Source organism: Rhipicephalus microplus, unplaced genomic scaffold, assembly GCF_043290135.1.
Source record: "Rhipicephalus microplus isolate Deutch F79 unplaced genomic scaffold, USDA_Rmic scaffold_22, whole genome shotgun sequence".
NCBI lineage: Eukaryota > Metazoa > Arthropoda > Arachnida > Ixodida > Ixodidae > Rhipicephalus > Rhipicephalus microplus.
In genome coordinates this window covers 2,432,290-2,451,632 of record NW_027464595.1, presented here as the reverse complement: position 1 = coordinate 2,451,632, position 19,343 = coordinate 2,432,290, and the positions used below count along the sequence as shown (strand labels likewise).

Below are 19,343 nucleotides of genomic sequence, written 5' to 3'. Positions count from 1 at the left end.
ATTTCCTTGCGCATCGACACGCGGGGCACATTATGGTTGGCAGGACATGCAAAAGAGCTATGAAGTAGAGAAACCACGGTTGACTAATATACATTCTAATATACATTAAAATATTTTATTAATCTAAGAAGTCGTGTTGTTATAGTGCGAGGCAGGTGAGCTTTCCTACGTTTTCATTGATACCTGAACGAATGGTGTTAAATTTATGGATCAAGAAGGATTCCCTCACTTCCCTATCGTGATTTGTCTTGAAACCAGACTGAATAATAGTGGCCCTAATTTTGTCGAAACCATGGCCAGGCATACTGACGTGCTTCGACAGCGGTAGATTAGGGAGGCTTACGGTATGTGCACGGTGATTATTAAAACGAATTCTGAAACTTTTCTCTGTTTGACCTATGTACTGAGCTCCGCATGTTGAACACTCGAGAAGATAGATGACGTTTATACTATCACGCGTGTAGTTCCCATTTATCTTTAAAGAAAAACTGGACGATGTACTTAAAACTGTTTTAGATGTCGTCATGTGCGCGCACACTTTGCAACGTGGTTTGTTGCAGAGATGACAGCCTTCATGATGTGAACACGTGGTTTTAGATGAGGTTAGTAAATCACGAAGGTTCCGCGACCGCCGGTAGACCATGCGTGGTTGTTCTGTAAAGATTCCTTTGAGCCGCTCGCTCTGTAATAATATGTTAAAATGCTTCTTTATGATATGGTTCACATTTGGAGCTGAGGCCGCATGTGTCAAAATTAGATTAGTCCGCGAACAGTCTTTGGGTCTTTTGTTAGTACTCAGCAGTTCTGAACGGTCAAGCTCTTCGGCACGTTTGATGGCGTCTGTGATTATGCTGGCCGGATAGCTCTGTTTTTCGAGCGCGCTCCGAAGTTGTTCGCAGTGGCGGGAAAATTCGCTGCTGTCAGAGCATATTCTTTTAAAACGGACTGCTTGGCTGTAGGGAATACCAGTTTTGTTGTGTTTCACGTGACTACTGCTAAAGTGAAGATATTGCTGCCTATCCGTGGGTTTTCTGTAAAGATTAGTTATCAGATTCCCGTTACGTAGAGTGACCATGACATGAAGGAAGTTTATGTTCACAGGTGAATATGAGTGCGAAAAAGAAATCGCCGGATGGGCGTTGTTAAGATCTGCTATGAAAGAAAGAAGTTGCGATTCACTATGGTGCCAGATTAGAAAAATGTCGTCAATGAACCGCTTATAGTAAAATGGCTTATATTCACAATTTGCAAGAAATTTGTTTTCAAGGAGTCCCATAAATATGTTTGCGTAGTTTGGTCCAATTCCTGTGCCCATAGATGTACCACTAACTTGAACATAATGTGTCCCATCAAATTCGAAATTGTTAAGTTCAAGAATGAGCTTAAGCAACGTAGCTAACGTAGATGCAGAAACTGGTTTGTTGGCGTCGCAATCGTTGTACGCGCAGATAACTGCCTCGATGCCATCTGAGTCAGGGATATTAGTATATTGTGACGCGACATCTAACGTAACGAGAAACGAATTTTGAGGAACCTGTAGGTCAACAATATCTGATAGAAAGTGATTGGTATCTTTAATGTAAGAAGAAAAGCTGGACGGAATGGTGTTGATGAGGCTGTCTACATAACGGGAAAGGTTCTCAGTCACTGTTCCAATACCAGAAATTATCGGTCTACCGGGATTATCTCTCTTATGAATTTTGGGAAGAAGGTAAAACCTGCCAGCTACTGGGCTCAACGGTATTAGGGATTTCAGAGTGCCATAGCTCATTTCTTTATTATTAAAGAGCGCAGTCAAAGTATCACGAACAATATCTTTGAACTCGTTTGTTGGGTCATGATCTTGCCGCTTGTAATATGATGCATCACTGAGCTGCCTATGGCCTTCGCTGATATATTTGCTTCTGTCCATTACAACAATGGCGCCTCCTTTATCTGCAGGTTTTATAATTATGTCATTAAGACTAGTGATGGATTCAATTGCTTGTTGCTCTCTGTCAGTAAGGTTGCGGTGCAATGGTGTACGTTCTTTATATGCCTGCATGACATCGCGTTGTACAGCTCTGATATAAAGGTCCAGACATTTGTCTCTTTGGGAGGGGGGTGTCCAATGCTTGTAAGATGGCAATGATGGGCTATCGGTATTGTGAGCCGAGAAGCGATCATAAAAGTACTCACGGAGGCGCATGTTACGTTCGAAATTGTGAAGATCCTTCACCAACTTAAATTCACTATAGCCTCCTGTTGCAGGGCAAAAATTAAGTCCTCGAGATAACACACTACGTTCCTCAATTGATAGATCGTAACATGACAAATTTATAATGTTATCCTGTCCAGATGATTTACTTTCCAGCTCGGGCTGGCGCATTTCAGCTGTAGTTGGAATGTTTCCTCGTCGGGAGCATTCCTTTTTTCCTAAGTTATCACGCGCGACCTTTTTTGACTTTTAGCATCCAGCTCGGCTAACGTCTGCGACCGATATAATTCGAGAGTTTTTAATTCTTCAGTCGTAAACTGAAAGGATTGCACAAGCTGTTTTTCCTGATTCCGCAGACCTTTTTCTGATGATTCATAATGGCTAATAAGTATGCTGGTTAGTTCAACAGACGCCCGATTTAAGGTGTTGTGCCACCTTGACAGGTTTTTCTTTGACATCTCTGATGTGGCCGGCTGCAGTTTTAGTTGTAAACCTTTAGGAGCACTTGTTGCCGCGACATACATTCTAAGCATAGAAATGTGCGATTCACAACGAGTACGTTTTTCTATAACCTTCCTGGTCCTTAAAAAGTTCATTGAGCCAACAGATAAAGTACTCTCACCCAGGTGGCGTTGTGTTGGTCAGTTCGTTCCTCTCGTGGTTGTGCCCCTGTTCCGGAGTCCGTAGCGTGGTTGAGACGGCGAAAGTGATGCAACGACCGCAGGCGGTGGTAGGCAAGACGTAGGCTGTGTAGATTGCAACTTGTTCATGTGGGCGCGCGATGCTTTCGAGGTGACGTTCTCTGCTACGGAAGGCTTGTTCGTCAGGGTGAAGGTTGCTGTCGGCGCGGTGTTGTTTCTTGAGTTTGACTGTGTTGTAGGATGACTGGGTGCTGAAGGTCGCCCAGCTCGATCCACTCGATGCGGAGAGTCGTCATTCGTTGATGAATCGCACCAGGCAGCTGATGTCGCATCCACCGGTCTCCTGAAGCACAGGTGGCGGATGTGGCTTGCAATGACAACGGAACTGTGAACGTCGTAATAAGCAATCTGCTTTCTGTACAGGCTGACGCACGTTTTTCACCGGTGATACCCAACCCTGGAAGGAAAAGTACCGTGGTCCCTGGCTGCATAGTTACGCTGCTGCGTGCTTCATTTGTGCGCCTGCGTGCTGCCGTGTCCTGCGCGGTGCAGCTTCGTCCACGTCATCAAATTCACCCTACAAGAAGAGCGCTCAGGTCGCCGGCTGCATCACTTGGCAGTGACAACGGAACTGTGAACGTCGTAATAAGCAATCTGCTTTCTGTACAGGCTGACGCACGTTTTTCACCGGTGATACCCAACCCTGGAAGGAAAAGTACCGTGGTCCCTGGCTGCATAGTTACGCTGCTGCGTGCTTCATTTGTGCGCCTGCGTGCTGCCGTGTCCTGCGCGGTGCAGCTTCGTCCACGTCATCAAATTCACCCTACAAGAAGAGCGCTCAGGTCGCCGGCTGCATCACTTGGCAGTGACAACGGAACTGTGAACGTCGTAATAAGCAATCTGCTTTCTGTACAGGTCAGTGACCAAGTATACTGAGCTGCTTATAGCTTTTTTGTGTGTTCCGTCGTCACTGCCAAATTGTTTTGAATTATCTGTGGTGCTTTCTTGCTTCTTTCGTAAATCATTAAGATTTGTTATGGCTAAATTGAAGGAGGAAATGAAGACTGAATGTTTGAAGTTAAAGGAGGAGGTGCAGCAGGAACTTAAGATGTTCCGTGACTCTGTGGTAAGGGATTTCAGGAATGAAATTCGAGACATGAAAACAGAACAAAGGAACATGACTAAAAGCATTGACTACGCTCACGACAGTATTGAGGAGTTGAAGAAAAAATTAGAAGAAGCTGTCGCTGAAAGTGCTCGCCTTAAAAGTGATAATGCTTCTCTACGCCTAGAAAACGCGTCCTTGAAAACCTCTGTATTTGAATTGGAGCATCGATTGACCGGCTGTGAACAGTACTCTAGGAATGTCAATATAGAAATACAAGGCGTTGTGAAAAGGGAGACTGAATCGGTCAGTGACTTACTTTGTACGCTAGGCACGATTATCGGAGAGCCGCTTAGCAAGGATGACATAGAGGCGTGTCACCGTGTGCCGAGTAGAACGGAAAACAAGAGCAACATCGTTGTTCAATTTAAGTCCCGCGTCAAACGGGACAGGGTGCTAAAGAAGGCAAAAAAAGCGCGCCTTACAAATGCTGATTTGGGCATTGGCAACTCAACTTCCTTTTCACCGCCTGTGTATGTGAATGAACATCTTTGCCCGACGTTGAAAAAACTGCTCGCGACCGCTGTAAAAAAGAAGTACGAAATGAAATGGAAATCTGTATGGTCTTACAACGGGAAGATATACGCTAAACAGACTGACGAAACACCTGCTGTACACATACCCAGCGAGCGTGATATCGACAGGATTTTTGGAGGGCAAAATAGTTCTGTGTCTGCATAATGTCAGTTGATGTGCTTGCTTGAAACTTTGAAATAGCATTTATTCGCTATGGATTACCTAGAGCTTGCTTTTCCTCGCGATATCTGCTTACACAATCAAACAGGCAACTCAGTTCTGCATATTAACACGAGGTCACTTAACCATAAAAGGGACGACGTTGCACTCTTTTTAGAGCAATTCCAATTAAAATTTGACCTCATTATGATGACTGAAACTTGGGGTACAAATGATGAACCAACTTTTACTCTGGATGGCTACAATACATTCTATCTTAATCGGACGCATAAGCGAGGGGGAGGGGTTGCTTTGCTTGTTACGACAAAAAAGAGTTGCCACATCGTCCCTGAATTCAGTAAGATAACAGATGAATATGAAATACTTACAGTCCAGTTTAAAGATGAGCTTATCTCGGTAATCTACCGACCGCCAAATGGAAGCATGGCAAGTTTCATGCAATTTTACGAGAACTTCTTGGAGTATGCTTGTTGTAATAATTTCCTCCTTATTTCTGCAGGAGATTTTAATATTAACCTACTGGAGGAAAACTGTGTCACCCGCGAGCTAAATAACCTTTTGCTCTCGAGTGGTTTTAAAAATCTAATTAATACGCCAACACGAATTACATGCTCCACTTCATCAGCACTGGATCTTGTCATTACCAATATTGACACAGTAATTTATAGCGCAGGCACAATAACATCTGATATTAGTGACCACTGTCCCGTGTTTATGAGCTATTTTTGCAAACCTCTTGATAAAGGGACGCGGCGGGTGCTGCCTACCATACAGCATATCACATCTCGAAGTCTTGAAGCTTTTACGCTCGATATATCCAAACAAAACTGGTCATCTGTATTTAAGGAGAAAAATGCCGATAACGCATATGATGCATTCATCCAAACTTTTCGACGCATTTACGCAAAACATTTTCCATTCAAAACATTAAAATCTGCAAGAAAGGCAAGGAAACCCTGGGTCACTCGCGAGCATTTGAGTATGATAAAGCGTAAAAACATCTGCTATCACACTTTTCTACGTACGCGCTCTGCTGAAACTTTGAAAGAATTTAAAAAGCTTCGCAATAGATTAAACGCTGAACTTCAACGTGCCAAGAAAGCCTACTATCAGCGTATCTTTGTACATGCCAATCGGCAACGTTCAAGTGCTACGTGGAAGCTAATTAATACCATACTCGGTCGTGATAATAAAAATGCTTTGCCTGAGTCTATAACCTTTGGGGGTAAAGATTTTAGAGGTGCAGCACTCGCAGATCATTTTAATAACTACTTCATAAATGCAGTAGCGTTGTGCAATGATAACGCGGATTTTGTCGCCGGATGCAGTAACGTGAGCCAAAGTATCTTTCTTGACCCAACAAACGAAAGTGAAGTATGCGAAATCTTCAAGCATCTAAATAGTACTAAATCTCTTGATGCCGACGACCTGCAGATCACACCAATAAAACACGTTTTATATTTACTTAGTAGTGTACTAACCTATATATATAACTTAGTTCTTGAACATGGTGTTTTTCCAGAAGCCATGAAGAAAGCTCGTGTATCAGTCATTTTTAAGGGTGGTGACCGCAACAGTGAAAGTAACTACAGGCCTATATCGGTCCTTCCTGTCTTCTCTAAATGTTTAGAAAAAATTATTCATGTCCGCATAACGAAATTTTTTAATAAACACAATGTGTTAACAGATGCGCAGTTTGGCTTTATAAGCGGCAAGTCCACTGAAACTGCATTGTTGACATTAAAGGAAGCTATACTTCATAACTTTGAACAAAATAAATTCACACTCAGCATATTTCTAGATTTCAGTAAGGCATTTGACTCGCTTCATCATAATATATTGTTAGACAAATTAGAATCAAATGGCATTCGGGGTGTTGCCAAATCTTTAATTCGATCATATCTTAGCAATAGGTGCCAAAGTGTTTACATTAATGAAAATAGCTCGTCATTCTTGCCCCTCACTCGTGGTGTGCCGCAAGGCAGTATACTTGGTCCGCTGATGTTCAATGTTTACATTAATGACATTGTTCAACTGGACACAACAGTTAAATACGTCATATATGCGGACGATTCAACAATAATCCTTGATGGCGTTAACTTAGATGACATTGTAAGCAAAGCAAATGATATACTTTCAAGAATTTCGTCATGGTCCAGAATGAACCAGCTTAAAATTAATCCAAATAAAACCAAAGCCATTGTTTTTCGTGCCAAAAATAAAGTACTCGCTACCCATCAACCTTTAGTTCTTGAATCAGTGCCGATTGATATTGTTGATAGCTACAAAATACTCGGAGTTTATTTTTCCTCCAATCTAGGCTGGGATACACATGTAAATTTTGTTTGTAAAAAGCTTTCTTCGGTAACAGGAGTGATGTCTCGTTGCCGGAACATTTTGCCGCTCAAAGTGAAACTTCAGATATATTATGCGCTATTTAATTCACATCTAATGTATTGCAGCCTTGTATGGGCCACGACAAGCAAAGCAAACATCAATAAAGTCATTACTTTGCAAAAAAAAATAGTCCGCCAGATTGGAAATATTGAACCGTTCGGAACGACGCGTGGAGCTTTCCAAGAATTTAATATAATACGAGCTGACAACCTTTACACATTTCGCTTATTGCACACACTTTATTTCTCGAATAAGGAGTTCTCCAACTTCATTAGATTACTGTCATGCCTACAGCGTCGTGTCATTACGTTTCCTACAAGAAATACAGATATTTGGTTCGTACCGCGTTTCCGCACTACATATAGACACCAAGCCTTGGCCTACAACGTTCCCACAACACTTAACACGCACGAAAGTACAATCTCCTGCAACAAAAAACAACTACACTCACATTTCTGCTCTCTGGCTCCATAGGAACATTCCTAGTCCAGTCCAGTGTAAATAAATTGTATCATGTTATATCTCGTTATCTTGCGTTGTATTAGCGATATGAATGTATGTGTTTTCACATAAATGTATATATGTTTCTTTTTAGGTTGATAAGTGTCAATGTATACGATTTGTCTGTGCATGGTGTATTTTGCTTATTGAAAACCCTTTTTTACACATTTTATAACAGGTATTGTAAAATAATCAGTTAAAAAATCATTTTTGAATTGTGTATTGTTCATATTTTTTTTATTGTACTTGCATGTTATGTACTTGTAATCATTTCCGCACTACTGCCATGTGTATATTCAGGTCACCAGGGCCTTTGTCAAGCCGTTTCTCACGGCTTTTAGCCTTGGCGACCTTCCAGTTTGGTCTGGTAAATAAATAAAATAAAGAATTTAAAGAAAAAAAAGAAAGCAACAACACACCCTCGAAGCTCATATGAAGGCCGTCTGCTGCGAGGACGCGTGTGGGTGGTAACCATTCGATTTCATGATCGAGGTAGCAAACTAGCCGGGAATAGCGGCAAAAATTCCGAAGCATGTTGTTGAACACTGATGATTCTCTGTTGCAGCGCCGGACGAATGTCAGGTTACAGTTCCTTTGTCGACGGTTTCCACTTCTAGGCAGTATCAGCGTGGCGTAAATTCGCCGAACTTCTGGGCGGTCTTTTGCAATGCTTTCAAGTAGATCGCGGTATTTTGCAAACGCCTCGTGTCCCGAACTCAAAGCCACATCGACCGTCCCAACATGAAGAATAAGACAGGATGCTGAGCGGGGCACAAGATCCAGTAAGTCACGCCATTTTATAAGCCATTTTACTATAAGCGGTTCATTGACGACATTTTCCTAATCTGGCACCATAGTGAATCGCAACTTCTTTCTTTCATAGCAGATCTTAACAACGCCCATCCGGCGATTTCTTTTTCGCACTCATATTCACCTGTGAACATAAACTTCCTTGATGTCATGGTCACTCTACGTAACGGGAAGCTGATAACTAATCTTTACAGAAAACCCACGGATAGGCAGCAATATCTTCACTTTAGCAGTAGTCACGTGAAACACAACAAAACTAGTATTCCCTACAGCCAAGCAGTCCGTTTTAAAATAATATGCTCTGATAGCAGCGAATTTTCCCGCCACTGCGAACAACTTCGGAGTGCGCTCGAAAAACAGAGCTATCCGGCCAGCATAATCACAGACGCCATCAAACGTGCCGAAGAGCTTGACCGTTAAGACCTGCTGAGTACTAACAAAAGACCCAAAGACTGTTCGCGGACTAATCTAATTTTGACACATGCGGCCTCAGCTCCAAATGTGAACCATATCTTAAAGAAGCATTTTAACCTCGCTCCGTCACAATATTAATACAGAGCGAGCGGCTCAAAGGAATCGTTACAGAACAACCACGCGTGGTCTACCGGCGGTCGCGGAACCTTCGTGATTTACTAACCTCATCTAAAACCACGTGTTCACATCATGAAGGCTGTCATCCCTGCAACAAACCACGTTGCAAAGTGTGCGTGCACATGACGACATCTAAAACAGTTTTAAGTACATCGTCGAGTTTTTCTTTAAAGATAGCCCCGCCGCGGTAGTCTAGTGGCTAAGGTACTCGGCTGCTGACCCGCCGGTCGTGGGTTCATATCCCGGCTGCGGCGGCTGCATTTCCGATGGAGGCGGAAATGTTGAGGCCCGTGTGCTCAGATTTGGGTGCACGTTAAAGAACCCCAGGTGGTCAAAATTTCCGGAGGCCTCCACTACGGCGTCTCTCATAATCATATGGTGGTTTTGGGACGTTAAACCCCACAAATCAATCAATCATCTTTAAAGTTAAATGGGAACTACACGTGTGATAGTATAAACGTCATCTATCTTCTCGAGTGTTCAACATGCGGAGCTCAGTACATAGGTCAAACAGAGACAAGTTTCAGAATTCGTTTTAATAATCACCGTGCACATACCGTAAGCTTCCCTAATCTACCGCTGTCGAAGCACGTCAGTATGCCTGGCCATGGTTTCGACAAAATTAGGGTCACTATTATTCAGTCCGGTTTCAAGACAAATCACGATAGGGAAGTGAGGGAATCCTTCTTGATCCATAAATTTAACACCATTCGTTCAGGTATCAATGAAAACGTAGGAAAGCTCACCTGCCTCGCACTATAACAACACGACTTCTTAGATTAATAAAATATTTTAATGTATATTAGAATGTATATTAGTCAACCGTGGTTTCTCTACTTCATAGCTCTTTTGCATGTCCTGCCAACCATAATGTGCCCCGCGTGTCGATGCGCAAGGAAATTTGAGACTTGTATATTCATGCACCCGTCACATGTCAGTCATGTCAACACAAGGTTCTGACAGATTACCATTTTTTACTTTGATTGTCCTAGCTGTTATACCGAGAGTTCATCACGTGAGCCTATAAAAGCGGCTGCATTGTGTCATACCTACTTACTCTGACGAAGGCCGTGCCACGGCCGAAACGTTAGTAAATACGATCCTTTTCTTATGTGCTATCTGCAAGTTAATTCAATATAGAAAATACCCGGACCTGTCGTGCCTTCCCTTCAAGTTCTTCTATATATATATATATATATATATATATATATATATATATATATATATATATATATATATCAGTATTTATGTACTTACTTTTTGTAAATATAAATTTCTTACCTAATTGGAGACATTTATTGGTATCGCACCTTAACAGCAGAATCAATATCCCTCCCCGTTTATTATACGCACTTATGTTGTGTGGTTAAGCATGTAAATGCTATTAAAAAGTTTTCTCAGGATATTTTTCAAAGAAATTCAGAAATATTTGTCAAACGATTGTAAATTGCTTATAAAGTCTTTCCCGTGGCTGAGTCACTACTTATAAGGCATGCTTATAGAAACCCCTGCTTGAAATGCCTACTCTACTGCACCAAATATCTGCTGCTTTTTATGTCAATAACATGCATAAAATACATAAAATATTTAATGTGCCATTTCGTTTTCTGTTTCAGAGCTATGAAGTTGCCATTCGTCTGGATCCTGATCTTGCTCACGCTCATCTGAACCTTGCGGTGATCAGGCACTTGGAGGTTAGCTTTGTTGTTGCGAGATATAGCAACGCATTGCAATAACTGGTTTCATCATGCGTTAATATTTATTGCCTTCACCGAAACACGTAATACTTAGTTGCCACGCTTGGGCTTAAGTGACTGCTTATAAATGCAGAGCTCATTGTGCAGGTTATTCTATCAGAGATTTTATGCTACATGTTATTTTCCAGAGTGACTACCCAGCTGCATTTCGACACTACCAAGTGGCCCTCTCTCTGGATCCAAAGAACAAGCTCATCGTAGACAACATGGCCAAGTTGAGGCGACGAATCACTAGGCCACTGCCCTTCTACGACTGCGTTTAGTGCTGGAGCTTCGTCGGAGTGCAATTACCGCGCCACCTATCGGCATATATACATTCACGCTATGCCTTTTCAAGTGGCTTCACGTGTTCCCTAAACTTTACCAGTGAGCAGGCACACATTGCGTTTAATTAGCTCGAAGTGCAGAATGATCGTATCTTGACTCCTAAGTAGCAGTTCGTGTTATAGGTGTATGCACTGCGTCATTCATGCTTCAAACACCCCGTCCTATTCCACAGTGCTGATAACGAAAAGAAATTGTGAAACTTTTAGTTTTTTATTAGTAAGGTTGATATCTTGTGAATAGGTATTTTTCAGACACCGGGACACTCTGTTTTTTCCAATTGGCGAAAACCTGTGCCCTATATATGCCTGTTGAAAGTACGTGATGTCGCACTTTAGTTTTTATGGAATAATTGTGATACTACACTATGAACTCGTCTCACAATGTTAATGTTCAATGTTCGCACGTTAACTATTTGCCCCTGTTAACATATAAGACTTCAAAAATACTTCCAGAGAATTTCGTTTTTTGGTTCAAGAAAAAAAATAATAATGCACTGGATTTTTTGCCTAGATTTCTGATTCACGAAAACGTTTAGATTGTTCACGTGGAGTTTTAATATCAACACAAAAAGTGAATGTATACTACGATCCTCTTTTTATGTAGTTTTCTTTCTACGCCATTGAGAAGAAATGAAAAAAAAAATAGACGACAACACTGAATGAATGTATTACTGAATGTAGCATGTGTGTCAACCTACTTGTCTTCACCCTCTTTGTCAGTATCTATGTGGTTTGCTGTAGTGAAAAGTACCACTTCTTCGAGTAGTGGCATAAGTCTATGCAACAACGTGCCTATAGATTTCTGATTGTCAGAGTTTTTTGTGGGTTATCTATCACAATGTAACTCTCTCAAAGTGTGACAGATTTGCTCTGATGTGGTTCCCGTTACTGTGTCGTTGTGTGCGTCGTGTTATAAATGTTTACGAATCAAGTAAAGTCGGAATGCAGCACCGGAACAATACAAGGAGATCTCGCGAAAAATGTCTGACGTAATCATCGCATCGCAGTGCGCGTAACGTTGAGCGTGTTTCCGTGACCTACAACGTATCTGGAAAACCTGTGTATGTTCGGATTTACAGGACGTAATGAAGTCAGTTGTCTCGAGCTGCTCAATGTCTGTGAATGTAAAGCGGAATATTTGTTTCTTGGGGGAGCACGAGAGGAGTGGCAGCATCGTGCTTAGAACGGCAGGAAGTTCAACCAGTTTATGCAGATTTGTCATAAATAATGTACACATGTAGACACACAAAAGAAGAGTCAAGACAACACAAACGCCGTGTTCTTGCTGTCTTCTTCTATTTGTCTGTGTCTGTTTGTGTCTGCGTTCTTTTTTTTACCCTTGTACTATTGCCCTGTGACGGGTTTTCCTGGCATTATTTTTCTTATCATTTGTGATGTTTTTACGAATTAGCAGTTGACTCTTTTTCGTTGTTTTTAACATCTCCAGGTCCATGAAAATTGCATGGCACAGGAGCAGCACAGCACACCAAGATGTTGCTAGACCTAATCTTACCAAGTTTCTTAGGTTTTTTCCGTAAGACTGCGGTGCCACAAACGCTAAAAACTGTTCGTAATACTCCACGGTGTCTAGCCGCTATCAGAAGCACTGACAGTAGCACATAATAGTTCAGAAGTGTGCTTGTAAACAGCAGCATGTGGTGGCAGAGTGCGACAATAGCTGTTGGATGCGATGCCACTCCTTGACTAGCCTGCGTAACGCTGACCGTGTTTCTGCACAACCCCCACACCAGAGGTGTTGGAGCGGTGCCAAATTGGTCAAGGTGCAGCTGCGCGTTGACGTTACTCTCTTCCTCACCTGCAGTAGCTTTCAGCTCCTCCACCGGCTTGCAACAAACTTCTCCTCACTTCACCTTTTCCACCACACGCAATGCTCGAGCGCACGTCGAGTTGAAACTCTAGGCCTATTTAGTTACGGGTCTGCGGCTACCGTACGGGCGTGGCCGGCCATTGTAAATGGCCAGCAGGCTGCGCCCGTATGGGTGCTGTGGGCACGTGACTAACCCCCGCAATCAGAAAAGGTCCTCGACTTGAAGTTGACTTCAAACCGCCTAATGTAGCGCGTTTGTGTTGCCTTGGCACCGCCTGAGGACAGCACGTTCGCAACGTGCTCGTGCTGCATTGAAGTCTGTGGCAAGTGAAGTTGAAGTCAAGCAGCGTTTCTGAACGCGGGGGTTAGTCTGTCTAATCTCTCGGCTCGTTTATCTGCAATAAAACTTGCACAATACCAAACCCATCTACCGTGTCTTTGCGTTTCAAAAGAGCGTTCACTCGAGTAAACGCTACACCGAGTTTCGCTTCAAACCGTTCTTTCAGAGCCCGCGTCAACGCCCGTTTCAACCTGGTCAGCGCCGTGCGCACCGCTGCTGCTTCGCATCCCATCAGGTTTCAGTTTGTAGATATGGTCCAGAATTTCTTTTACCGTCGTGGCGCTCAAAGCATCGCAAAAGGATATGTGTGTTTGGCCACAAGGCGTATACCATTAGCTTCGCCACATTAAAAAATAAACCATTACTCAAGTTTATACTTGTGATACGTTGGAGTGAAAAGCCCCCCAGAGGTCAATCTACCAAATATTGGTCAGTCGGTTCTCAGGTTTATAATAAAGTTAATGATGTCTGTATGTCGCCACCGGAGGCAGTGTCATCACATTCCTTGTACGATTGCGTGCTAGTTGTTGCCCATGGTATTTTATTGGCTCAAGAGTTTGCGTATGTGCCCTTTGTAGGAAGTACACAGACTGCCCGAGAATATAGAACTTTAAGAGGCTTTCGAGCACCTTACGTAGCCGTAACAAAAACGTGGTGTTAATGGCGCATGGTAGGTGTTTATCGTGTCAACAATGTTTATGTTGCCTTCCTTCCACTTAGCTGCATAGTGGAGTCCTGACTGCTGGATGAGCTTGCAGGAGTCGGTATTTGCATCGCCTTACTTCACCAGAGCCTAGCAAGGGTAGTATTTTTTTGTGGGAAGTTGTCTCACTGTGTAATCGTCTCGTTATTTGTGTGTGTTCACGGATTTCATGGATACTAATGCTTGCCGACGCGCAATCATCCCAACTGATGTGTTTATAACGTCGATTAGAAGTGATGTAACCGTGCTGTGCGTGGTTTTCGTGTATCGGTTGAGACTACCCGGAAAAATCATAATTTTTGCTAATGTTGAATGACTGAATCTGTTTCGTACACCTATTTTTATATCCTATTGGGATAAAACTTTCGCGTGTCTTTGTCCCGTATGTGTGCTTGTTCATCACCCCATTTATTAGTGCGCAATTTTTGGAGCTGTCACATCACGCATTTGCGCTTGAGTGTTATTCGTGGATGTACAATTTCGTAAAATACTTCATGCTGTCATGTCCCACATTAAAAAAGCGATGCTTTCATGCAATTTTGTCTCGTTTTGAATGAGTTTTCTACAATACCAACTTTTTTGTATAATGCGCGTATTATTACTTTTTGCTGACATGATATACAAGTAGATATCGGTGCACAAGTAAGGTGCCGGCTACGCCTTCGCCCTTGAGCAAATGTTGAGTATCCTTCACCTATAGACCGGTCCTCAGTCTGTAGAGCGCGCTCGAAAGTTACCTCTCTGGGAAGCCCTTAACGTTAAGAATAACACTCACGCCATGGTTAGGAACTGCGGTTTCTTTAGCATGGTGCTGCAAAACGAACGTACAACAATGCGGACTTATACATAAAAATGACGAAGTCTTGAAAAACAAAACTACCGGCCATTCAATTATAGAGGAAGGTAAGTGGCCATTTTGCCACGCACGTCCACTTATACGTTATCCGCAAATTTCATACCTTTAGTCAAATTCCTACTTAGCATCTTTCGAAACCAACGTGTCCTTAGTGTCCGAACCATGTCGAAACCGTTGGTGCAGTTACTGCCTCTTCAACAGTGAGAAATGCACACAGAAGAGAGGGACCTCCTGCGCAGGATAAAGCGAAAAAAAACTGCAGGTGCTGAGAGATTCAGTGGTTCAATGACAAACTAATTTGCTACCAAAATAAATGCTGTACTGTTCCTCTATCTTTGACATCTTGCTGTTGCACATTTCAGAAAGCAGAATCCCGGCATCAGCGCATCACATCACCTCAATTGAATGCTCGGCAATATACGAACGTGCGGGCGCTGCTCAGAGTAATTAATGCACCCGCAGCGTATCCTGGATAATGTGTCTACTAGATCTCTAGGCAACAATGGACGCCGTGACTCGCTCAGCGCTTCCTCATCGACCGTTGCCGCTGCTTCGAACGAATAGTCGTCCGGGTATTCTGATTCCATGCTCCACTCACTTTATTCATTTTTTTTGTTTTCATATCAAGAACCATCTCAGGGCATTTCTACGTACGAGCTACAACTATCTCTGGAGGTTGCGTATGTGCGTGTTAAAAAGAAAGAAGAACGGAATTGTCACTCGACAAAGCAGCCAAGCAAGCAGAAACGAAATTGCCGCATTCTTTGGGCCCCACGTCGGCCTACCAAAGGAGTGCGCGCAGCAAACTTGTGCATTCCTTTCCCAGAAACCACTTTCGCTGCGCCATTTTTTTTGCCACGTTCTCTAACACTAGCGTTTTGTAGAGTTGCCCAAAGGTGTATATAAAAGAGGTGACTGCCAGCCATGCTTCTTGTACCAATTTTTGGCCACCGCAATCATTTCACCATTCGTGAAGTTTGCATGTGGCTGCGGCGAACTTCAAAGCATTCTCTTTTATCTCGTCCGTCTAGAGGTCGTAGTTTTGACATTGTGTGTGTACTGTGCTTGAAATCTAAGACTGAGCCGCATGTTGCGAATGGTGCATGTGTGTAGGTATACGCGCTTATAAGGATTCTACTATAAGATTTATTTTGGAAATGCACGAAGAACGTGAAAAAAAAAAGCGCACCCTTGCCCAAATGTTGTAGCGGAAGGTTGTTGCGGCGATTCCTTGGAAAGATATTGCGTAGTTATAGGCGGGCACAACAAAAACCGTTCAAGATCGATTTCATTGCTTGTCCATCGTAATGATTCAGTGGTTATGGTAATCGGCTGCTGGCCCGTCGGTCGCGTTTTCGATCCCAGCCACGGCAGTCGCATCTTGATGGAGACGAAATGGCAGGGGCCTGTGTACTGCGCGGTGTCAGTGCAGGATAAAGAACACCAGATGGTCAAACTTTATGTAGCCCTCCACTACGGTGCCTCCGATAATCTTATCGTGGTTTTAGGACGTGAAACCTCAGATGTTGTAATATTTATTAAGCTTCTTTTACTTGGCCCGGTAGGTAAGATTATTTAAGCTTATTATGAATTTGATACCGCTTATTGTGCATTCTGTGCGCAATCATACGACACAAACTATTAACGCACACTTTGAGAGGCATTGGGAGGCTCTCAGAATGTCAATATCTGCTGAAAGTAGTAGACAGCGACGTACAGCTAATTTCTGCCTCTACAACTTCTATCATTACAAGCATTTGCAATACGCAACAATACATTGAGAATGGCTTAGTTTTAAGGCGAATGCGCGGTTACAAAAGCCATCAAGACAGCACTCTGAAATATCACTGAAGAACCCTTCCAGTATCACATATAACAAATGCGTAAGCTCACACAACTTTCTCGCCAAAAAAACTTCAAAGACTCTTCAAATTCGCGATCAAGAGTTGAACAGGATACTCTAAGCGGCTCCCTTGCACCGTCTTTACAAGCGCTAGCCAAGCTTAGGAATTCATCCCGATGCACGCCAAAAATGAACCGAAAATTCACAGCATACACATGGAGCTTCGGAGGGTTTCATCGGCAAACCATAAGTCCTCCTCTGGCCGCGTCCATCCATCATCTGTCTGTCTGTCTTACTGTCTGTCTGTCTGTATGCCCGCCCGCCCGCCCGCTTGTTTGTCCGTCCGTCCGTCCGTCCGTACGTTCATTCGACACACGAACGGATGGAAGCACGAACAGACGCATGGATGGACGCATGGATAGACGTACAGATGGACGCGAAGACGGATGAACAGACGGAAGCATGAATGGAGGCATGAGTGGACAGACAGGTGGACGCATGAACAGACGGACATACGGGCGCGCGAACGGACGAACGCATGGACGGACGAAAGCAACTGATGGACTGACTGACGCTTCACCCCACTCATCAACATTCACTCCGTGGATATGCTGTGAGGTGGTTTCTACATACAGGCATGCATATAGGTGACGACAGACCCACGCTATAAGGAGCTTCGCCCCTAATATCTTCAAATTAGGATTCCAGTTAAAAACGTGTAAGGTTTACACACCAAAGGAAAGTGCGGAAAAGAATAAACATAGTTCTTTACTGATAGAGTCCATCGATACAGTTTGAGTTTACACTAATAACCTCGCAATGTCTGCGAGGTGACTATACAAACCAGTATTGCGTACACTCATAGCTGTGCATTCGCTTAGAAGTTGAAATAAAAGTGAGAGGTTTTACATTTTGCAGAGAAGTCAGTATTTAGATAAAAAAGGAAAAGACATAGTGAAAATGCAATAAAAAACACTAAATACTAACTCGTTATACATATATTTATCGCATACAACTTAAGGTTTAAACCTCAAAGCATTGGTAACATACCATTTTTTAGAATTCTATATCTTTTATTAGGTAGTTATCTGTTTTATCAAGATTCGGAACACCCTGATCACTCCGAAGTGCAGAAAGCTCAATATTTTCTAAATTGTAAATGCAGGTAATATTCGAATAGTTAGTGTGAACCAATGCTGAGGTATAATTTCAATGATTAGGCCACATAATAGTATTAGTATGTGCAAGTGAGCCAATCTGTATGAGCCTCCTTTAGGAATAATCTAGTGCTCATGAGCGCAGCTCCAGACCTTAAAATATTGCTGTGTTGCAACATTAGACAGATTCAGCAAGGTTGAAGCACGATTCAGCAAGGTTGATTTACACATTGAAATCAGCACAACGTTACAAGGTGGAAGTGAATCGTGCCATACATGCCTTCCACTCCATGGTTATCACGCTTGAACGTGTCGTTTACCTTCCCCATCTATTCACATCACGTGATGTCAAATTTAGTGTATGTCGAGCTAGCAAAGCCACAGTGAGCACGCTATCAGCGTAGCATGTAGTCATGCTTTTCATGAGAAGGAAATTATGATTATCATGTTTCGACATTCATCGTCTTCGTTTTTTCAGTCCCGTGATACCAAATTTAGTATATGTGTAGTTGGCGAGATGGCCGTGAGCACATCACGTGCATGGTATGTTGTCGTGTTCTTACATGACACGCATGTCAGGACTATCATGTTTGCACCAGTCATATACTGTCGTAATTCATTGACGTCACGTAACACCAAATTTGGTTTATGTGGAACTAGCGAAACGGCCACGAGGGCCTCGTGAAGGGCCCAATATACTCTGACGTAACGTTGACGTGCGCGCACGCTGGGTGCAGCGACGCTACCCTAGCAAAACGCGAGCACTCTATAGTCTGACGCCAGGCGTGACCGGCGCGACCATCGTTCGTCGGCGCTGCCCAGCGGCAACCGGTGTGACATAACGTTACCCAAACAACATTGCGTCTGCATCTTTTCGTGACGGAGGGACGCCGAGTGCACTCGAACGTGCATGCATGAACGCGACCCAGCACCAAATCGGCGCCTGGCATAGAGGCGCCGGTGTGACGCGACAAAACGAACGCTGGCGCGCACATGCACCGGTTCACGTCGAAGCGTATCGTGCCTTGAGTGTGGCATGTAGTCATGTTTTCATATGACACACACCTTATGATTATTATGTGTGCACCAGTCACATTCCTTCGTCATCTATTCACGTCCCTTAATACCAAATTTCGCATATATGAAGTGTGCGAAATTGCCACGAGCGCATCATGAGCGTAGCATATAGTCAGGTTGTTACATGACCCGTATGTCATGATTTCCATGTTTGAGTTTGTTCTTTGTGTTCGCCATTTGGTAATGTCAACCATACCAGTTTTGCAACATGTCACGTGAACGAAATAACCACAAGAGCACCAAGACCATGAAATGTAAATTATAAAAATATTAGCATACACAGCACGATTTTCATGTTATGACTAGTCATTTATGCAAGTCTTGCAGTCATGTTATGCCATACTAAGTTTGGTGTCGATACCATTATCGAAACGGCCAGGAGAGCTAAATGTCGTCGGCGGCTAGATAGATAGATAGATAGATAGATACGCTCAGTCTCCACGAAGTTTGCTAAGAAA

The 19,343-nt window shown here is 43.1% G+C and overlaps 1 protein-coding gene across 2 annotated transcripts in view; it reads left to right on the top strand.

Moving 5' to 3' along the window:
* Window positions 1-14,489, top strand: part of LOC142786305 (protein O-mannosyl-transferase TMTC1-like) — a 35,143-nt gene extending 20,654 nt beyond the window's left edge. For both annotated transcript variants that reach the window (XM_075883929.1, XM_075883928.1), the window contains 2 exons: window positions 10,615-10,692; window positions 10,884-14,489. In XM_075883929.1, the coding sequence (XP_075740044.1) occupies window positions 10,615-10,692; window positions 10,884-11,018 (213 nt within the window). In that variant the 3' untranslated portion in view covers window positions 11,019-14,489. The remainder of the gene's footprint in view (window positions 1-10,614; window positions 10,693-10,883) is intronic.
* Window positions 14,490-19,343: the final 4,854 nt, after the last annotated feature.